This window comes from Protopterus annectens, chromosome 2.part0 (assembly GCF_019279795.1).
Source record: "Protopterus annectens isolate FY-2018-M chromosome 2.part0, PAN1.0, whole genome shotgun sequence".
Taxonomy (NCBI): Eukaryota; Metazoa; Chordata; order Ceratodontiformes; family Protopteridae; genus Protopterus; species Protopterus annectens.
In genome coordinates this window covers 1,728,558,559-1,728,567,254 of record NC_056728.1, presented here as the reverse complement: position 1 = coordinate 1,728,567,254, position 8,696 = coordinate 1,728,558,559, and the positions used below count along the sequence as shown (strand labels likewise).

General features: G+C 34.9%; 1 protein-coding gene across 1 annotated transcript in view; it reads right to left on the bottom strand.

Annotated features, from left to right (window-relative positions):
• Positions 1–3,975: 3,975 nt before the first annotated feature.
• Positions 3,976–8,696, bottom strand: part of EPHA8 (EPH receptor A8) — a 2,987,396-nt gene continuing 2,982,675 nt past the window's right edge. Inside the window, exon 17 of the mRNA XM_044061766.1 lies at positions 3,976–6,203. Coding sequence (XP_043917701.1) covers positions 6,089–6,203 — 115 coding nt within the window. The 3' untranslated portion in view covers positions 3,976–6,088. The remainder of the gene's footprint in view (positions 6,204–8,696) is intronic.

Here is an 8,696-nt window from a genome sequence, read left to right as displayed (position 1 = left end):
TAAAGTGTATGTCTCTGAATCATAAGTGCAAGTCAACACTTTCCTGCAGAAGCTTACGTTGGCATTCCATTTATCAGTAGCACCACTAATTCACTGTCTACACACACACACACACACACACACACACACACACACACACACACACACACACACACACATTCACACCAATATATCTCTTACCTGATCCTGAATTAACATAATGTCCCTGATGTATGATGTTATTTTTTCCCTGTCCCTCATACATCACAGATGATAATAGCCAATAATGCTAGATATTAGAGATTAATTCTTCTGACTGCTTGTAAACTGCATCATCTTGCTAGACTTATTGCTTTATTAAGTTTTTACATGACTCCAAGTGACAGATTAAAACTTCTTTCAGTTGTTGTCTAGTGTTACTCCTGAGTTTGCAACGAGCCTCTCTGTTCATGGACACAGCCCCATCCCTTTCAACTATCCCTGATTTTACAGATCACTCTTGCTGTTGTCTTTTAAATGTGTTCTGTCAATCATAACTCATGGACTATTATAATGTGCATACATTCAGATATTATAGTTTCATACTTTTCATTATTTACAAAATACACAGAAGCGTCTTGGTTAGTATAGCAAGGTAAGGCTCCTGCTTGATGTGTCAAGGATGAAGAAGTCAATGACCCCCCTTTTACTACTTTTTGTTTAAACAGATATGGTAATATGTAATGGCTGCCTCTGGTGGCTAGTGGTGGCTCAGAAAGCTAGTTCTCTGTTAAAGGAGCTTTGTGTGAGTGGTACAGGGTTTACATTTTTGTAAGTGTCTTAATACATATATATATATATATATATATGTGTGTGTGTGTGTGTGTGTGTGTGTGTGTGTGTGCGTGTTTGTGTGTGAACGTGTATGTGTGTGTATCTATATCTATATCTATATAGGTTCCGGACGTTTGCTCAAATGAGCAAACGACTGAAACCCAAATGGCCAGGCATACTTAGGCGAAAATGCTTTCCACTGAAGAAGCACTTTCGCTTAAGTATGCCTGTTGCCAAGGCTGTACTACGGTGCAGGTAAGGGAAATTTCCCTTTTTCCCACTGTAGTGCAGTCTCAGAGGGAGAATATTAAAGTAGGGGGTGTGTGGAGGGCACAGTCCCCCACATGGGGGGTGCAGGGAGGTGAAGCCCCCCAGCTAAAATGTTAATGTAGTTTTTTTTTTTTGTTTGTTTTTTAACACACTTTAACGAAAGTGCTTTTTCAATAAAAGCGCTTTCGTTAAAGTGTGTTCGATTATTATAGATTTGGACGTTTGCTCATTTGAGCAAACGTCCTAGATCCCTATATATATATATATATAAATGATTTAGTTTTCCCTGGTTTCTACTGTTTCCCCTACTCCAAATCATTCATGCTAGAAAATGTTCTAATCTATTTTTAAGTGACTTGATGGTCTTCTCTGGTGGAATTTGGCAGTATGACAGCCCCCCCCCCCAACGTACGTACATTCATGCATACATTCAACACACACACACACACACACACACACACACACACACACACACACACACACACACACACACACATGCACCCTGACATGCACCTGTCCTATCCAAATGCCTTACCACTGGAAATATTGTGAGTAGAACACATGGCTAAATGCACAGGCTGCATCCCTAGAATGCTTCATTAACATCTGCAGTACACTACAAAGACAGCTCACCTCTTCTTGGTGCAGCACCTATAGATCTATCTCTAAATCAGAAATTGTTAGCACACAGTGTACACCAGACTTAGACCTAATGGTAACCATTCTGAATTGGGTCATATCCGCTTAAACACTCAAATTAATACTAATGATCATAAAATGACAAGCTTCCCTTATAATCAGTGTAGTTGTGTGCAGGTTAGGATTAGGTGAGATGTTTATTAGATCACTCATTTTATCACATATGTTTAGGTAAATTGAGTTTTAGATACAGCGAATAGTACCTACACATATTCACATGCACATTAGATTCTTGTAACAACACATTTTTTTAAATGATATGAAAACAATGATGGAAATTTATGTGACTTTATAAGCAGTATAGTAATATAAATATATCTTCATGATGAATGACACTAGCTGAAATATATACAGAATACAACTGTGCTTCCCAATAAGGTGTCTCCTACTGTTTGTATTATTTCAATCACTTTTTTCCTGCACAGTATTTATAAAACTAATATATTGCATTTGAACTAAATACTGTTTGCAATGTCATAAATCATGTCAAGATCTGAACCACACATTGCATGGCATGGCATTTATTCATGATATATATTTTAACACAGACTAACATCTGATTTCTTCAGCCATCAAATTACCACTGAGTGCACATCACTACACAATGTAGATATGTCTTATTAAAATTAAGTACAAATGTTAGGTATTACAAATGACAGTATACTAATTCCATGAAAATCTGTTAATTAATATATCAAATCTGTTAATCAATATACCATTTTACTTCTCAGTCTAATTATGAATGATACACTTTTTATTATTTTTATTTAGTTTTGAATAAATTGCCTGAATAGTTTTGTAATATAGTACACATAAATAATGGCATTATACTGTATGATTTATAGCATTTTTAAGCAATAAAACTCATGAGACAATCTCTAAGTAAAAGATACAACATACGGAGTATATCAAACAGATGGTATTATGCTACAATGAAAGAAGCTGGATATTATAACCACTGCTTTGTTGTAGATTTAATTTGAACACCTTTACAAGTTCTTGGATAGGAGCTAAAGGAGTGCAATCCATCCACAAGACCTTTTCCCATTTTTACGTATGGTGTTGGGGTGTGACCTTTAACAGTGACCATCATGTAGAGCCAAGGTTCATACTGCCAGATGGCTAGCCCGGTCATGGTGGTTCTTCCACACCACATACTTGCACACACTCACAACTATGGCCACTTTAGAGTGTAAAATCCACCTACTGCATGTTTTTGGAATGTGGGAGGAAACCTATGTAAACACAGGGAGAACAAAAATACAGACTCCACACAGAAGGCACCCCAGCTGAGAACGGAACCAGAGAACCTCTTGCTGTGAGGCAACAACACTATCTGCTTTGCCACTGTGTCATTCCCATGAGTTTTATTAACATGCCATTAAATAAACAGTACATCATATTTCTGTATTTTCTGTTTGTTTGAAGACACCTACTGGGAAATCCTATAGGTACTGTGGAGAAGTATTTAAACTATGTTACGTTTTTCACCATTAATGAATGCATTAAATGCAGGTATGGAGTAATGCATGCATGGGTATGGGTTCATTTATATATTTGTGAAATTAACTAAATAAAACTAATGAAGGATAATTTTCCAGGCATGGAGAGCACCAACAAACAATAAAAATAAAAAGATATATACAGAATCAACAATGAGCCCAATACAAGAAATATGCTAATACAGCACTGAAATTTAAGACAATTTGCAAAAAATGTCTGTACTAAATGGAATAATTAGAGTGCAAAGATGATATACAAAACATGGAAATAAACAAAGAACTATATTCCCAAAACAATTACATTCTGAACTAAATAGCATAGATATTTGTAGAAAAAATAAATGTAATACATTTTAAGATGATTTTGAGGATTATGGGAAAATTACTAATTCAAAAACAGTAGACAGACAACCCATTACAATGTTTTCTTTCTCTTAATGCAGTTTCTTCATAATGAAACATTTACCTCAAAAAATGCAAAGCATACTCCATTTTATGTAAACACTAAACTCCCCAGAAGAAATCTCCTTTGAGAAATGTTTACCCACGTACCTGACATACATTCTAATATTATTTTCCCTTTGATTAACAAATCTCAAAAGAAAAAAAAAATGCAGAGATGTTTACAGGCATTTTTTAGATACTTCTTCTTTCGGCTTTTTCCCAGTTTGGGGTCGCCACAGCGGATCACCTGTCCACTCATGATTGGCAGTGGAGTTTTTACAGTGTCGAGTTGCCAGCCCAGCGTCCAACCTTCCACAGAAGGCACAAGCATTTTTTAGATACTATTTTCAAAAGAATCTGAATGCATACCATTCATTTCTACTTCAGGTGAGTAGATCTAACAAGCTGTTGTAATCATGAGATAAAAATCAAGTGAAATTAGTAAAGAGATGGCTTATCCAACATTCAGTAAGAACATCGCAATGTAATTTTGTTAAACATCCATAATATCTAGTGATGGCAATGTGAAGGAAGGTAGACTATGTTGTCTGTAAAGCAGCATTCATTTTTTTTTCTATTGTTTCTAGTAAAATGGCAAAGATTGTCATATCTATCTGTCATCAATCTCTATATGTATCTGTTTATTCATGTTTATTTTCTACATACTGTGAAGTTAGTTTGTACAGAAATAAGTGATAAGTCACAGCCGGATGTGCATCATCTGATTCTAATGCACAATCTGGGATGTACATACTAAGGCACATGTCAGAAGTAAGTCCCTGAGAAGGACATTGAAATCCTATCATGCACATATTGGGTACGCTTATTACATTTAGAACTTTCCTGATTTTATAGGGCCAAAATTAAAATGTGATTGTTGATTTTATGTTTACAAAGATGTTATGCATGATCAGGTGGCTTGTCTCAACTAGTGACATTTCATTCTTAATTTGCCATCTTATAGTGGCTGAATAGTGTTTGTTCATTGCACCTTTATCTCTTCATTTAATATAATACATCAAAGACTGCATAATTATATACATCGCCAAGAAGAAAATCAGATACAAGAAAACATAGTAGCCTGTGAGGTATTATTGCAGATGCTCTTTTCTTTCCAAAAGGCTAAACACACAAAAATGTTTTTCTTTACATTTTGTGTTACAGAGAACTGTTCCATCCATCTGGAATAAGTCTATATTACATAGTAATACTAAATCTAAACATTCAGTGTCTAGTTTGTTTTCGGCTTGAAAAGCAATTTCCATATCATTCCAGTCATTAGTATTGATTGCTCTTATTGCCTGAAGACACTTCATAAGCCTTGCCCACAGCTCTTATTGTTAAATCTGGTACTTCATTAATGACAAGTAGATTGAACAGGCAAAGCATCAAGGAGCTGTGTGCCCTGTTATTTTCTGCTTTATTCTTTGCATTATGGATTGTTTCTAAAGTATGTTAGAGTCAAGTTGGGAAAAAAAAGGGCATGGCAGAGAATTATATTTTATGATTTTCATTTCAATATTTCAGATCTTTGAAAACAGTACAGATATCTAATCTTGTCAGGATGTTCTCATGTGCTCTTGGTATTCAGGCTTAAATCAGTCTCTTTACAATATGTTCCTCGGCTGAAAAACTGATTTGATCCTTTGTGTTTATTTTCATCCAAAAGTGATTAGCTGTAGTTTCTCAGTAAATGGTATGCACCTGTTCTGATTGCCTCCAGCATGCTTTTACAAGGAAAATGGGCATTACTACAGCACTGAATAAATCCATAGCCAGACAGTGCTCTTTCTTCAGCAGTGTTTTATCTGTCCACGATGATATGATAGGCGTCTGTTGGCTGGAGTTTATTTGCCATTCCTTACAACCAGATTCGATGCCAAATCATCTGTCTTCTGCATTAAGACTGTTGAGCACCTGAGTCTGTTAATCATCACTTATGATGATTCATTAATGATTGCTTAGCACAATAACTGTATAACATGTTGTGAATGTAAGAGTCTGCCTGAGGAAATTATTGTATGTTTGAAAGATACTCGTTCTGCTACAAGCTCGGTATTAAAACGATGCAAAAGGATAAATGTAAGACTTTATTATGTCATTTTGTGCCATTTTGTTATTCAGTCTATGATGGCTAGGCAGTTAGTGAAAACAACACCATGAGACTTCAGACTGGTTATCTCAGAAGCATATATTTTAAATGGGGAACCATAATATGCTCAGCTGAAGGCCCTTTCCTGTAACACTTATTGAATATGTTGCCTGATTTGTTAAAGCCAGTGATGCTGGTGTGGATGGCCAGTATGTAGTGTTCTTTTCTTTGTCAATGTATCGTTTTGTTCAACACTTCCATTTTGCAGAACTAGGAGGTTGCTTATCATTTATACAGGCATGCTTCGGACAGTGTGGTTCATTGTTTGTGCCCGCAGGATCTGGATGCTAGTCATAATCTTTTTTTGGTGACCCACTAATGTTATGCCAAGATTCCGAATATCTCTGAGAAAGAAAAGAAAGTAAGGTTAGTTCCTACAGGAAAGGTAATATTAAAAAAAAAAATGTAAATAAATGTTGTACAGGTTGTCTTTCATGCTATGCAGATAATGAAATACCACATATTTTTTATTGCCTGCGCTGCTTGTTACTCTGAGGTAGAGTCTTGCAAAATCTCTTTTTTATTTATTTATTTTTGATTCATGTTCTCACTTTGATTGCATATTTAAATAACAGTAAAAAGAAAAATAAATATGCTGTGCCTATTAAACTTGCATTGCAAGTAGATCAGTTTAGTTACCACATGTATTAAAGCTATTAATACTAGATAAATAACTCGATAAAAAGACCGTTTCATGGGGAAATTAAGAATGGGCAAATAAAGTAATGTTTCATATAATGTGCACTTACATATTAAGGTGTTACCACATTAACAGCCATGTGTTACATTTCCTAAGCCAAATAATACAACAAAGGAAAGTATATATTCTCTGAAAGTAAATCAGAACTTGATTATAATTTACAGATTGGGTTAAAGTAGCTTCAAATAAAAAAGAAAGACTTATTTAGAAAATAAATGAACAGCTAGGGGACAAAATACCTGACTCGATTTCATGGCAGTTAACCCAAAGGCCTAATAATTAGAAAAATGTATTATGATAGTGAGCATTCATATTTGTGTATAATATACAGTACAAAGATAAAAGTAAACCTCTTCTTCTCTGTTTCCACATTGAACACACTGAAGGAAGATAACACTAGATGAGTGGAGGTTTTCCATTTTTTTTTTTTGTCCAAAAACAGAGTTTGGCATAATGGGTAATGTGTTTACCTCTTAGCTGCAAGGAGCAAAATTTGGTTCTTACCTTTTCAAGGGAAATCGGCTAGGCATAAAATGGCCTGCAAGGACAGCTCATCTAGTACTTTCCTATGGATAAATACAAGGAAACTAATTCACAGAACCAAAGGCCAAACTGATAAGGCAAAAAAGGAAATGTCAACTAAATGTGAAGATGCACTCACAGTCTATATATCCAGTTCCTACATTTCATGTCTTTATGGTTTTAGTGGGATGCAGCATTGTAGCCCCAAATCAAACAAATATATCCATCACAATAAAGCTAAGAATCACACTATTGAACAATCCAAACACCTAACAAAGTGAAGGTAACTAAAGAAAAACAATTGACTGTTATGATCTTTTCAATAGAAAACTCCATACCACTAGTCTTTAATTTGCTATGGAATTTGTTTTTATAAGGTAAGGTATGGAGTTACAGTTATCAGATATTACAATGATGGGTAAAGAGACTGGTGTTTCTGCTAAAAGAATTTACATTGGTAAGCAAATTAATCTGAAAAAGTACTTTAGCAGGGATTTATGAGCATATGACGATGGACTACTGGGCACTGTCAACTTTCAACATGTCACATTGCAGTGGGGATAAGCATCCTGTCAATAACTGCCATGGGTGAACAGTTACAGACAAATTTGAGTGGCACTGCCTATTTACAAGTTTAGTACTGAAATCACTAGTGGAATGCCTATCATATAATACCACATTAACTGTAGCATAGAACATACAGAAACAAATACAAATAGTCCTTTAATGCAGTTATAGTGTCTTGGTCTTATACCAGCATTAACAAGGATGTGTTCAAGGCTGAAAAGTAGGCCAAGTCATCACTGTAAGAAAAGCTGTATATGGAATGATGTGCGGAGCTTGGGATACATTTCTTGAAACTGTAGGTAAAGTTGTTCTCTAAAGCAATAAGAGGGAACTTATGAGGGCAAAACAATGTCTCACTCAGGCTTAAATCATCCCTATTTAGACAGACTATATGCAATACATGATTTGCAGTGCGAAATGCAGAATGCTCGGCAAAATCACTGGAAGGAAAATGCTTTGCGTGATTTAAGTGCTTAAGCTAATGCAGACCTTTACAGAGAAGATCTCTCTCAGGAAATGATTTTATTCCTATCAGACTGTCATTTAGTTCCAGGGACACTATTATCTTCCAGAATTGGTTGATACATTTGTACACCAACAAAAATATCCCCTGCACGTAAGGAGTTGCACGGCAAAAGGAGTGATCAATTAAATGAAATAAGCCAGCAACTGGTGGATGGTTCGTAGAGGTAGTTTAATAATAAGCTACCAAAAATGCATATAAGCTCAAAAACATACCGGTTTCGGCCCAAATACAATATGGCCTTCTTCAGTGTTTAAATATAGAGTCAATAATGCAATGCTTTAAATACACATCAAAAAAAGCTGATTGGTTAAGAATACCAAGCTCATTAATATTAATCATTATACAAACATGTGTATCAAAGTTTATACTAAATCAATTACACAAATATTTTATAAGTTTCAATCAAATATTATATATCAAGATATAATGTCAAGATTAAATATATTAGAAATATAATGTGTGTAATTGAATGTAGTACAATATGTTAAACCAATTATATTTATAAATATTCATTCAAACCTG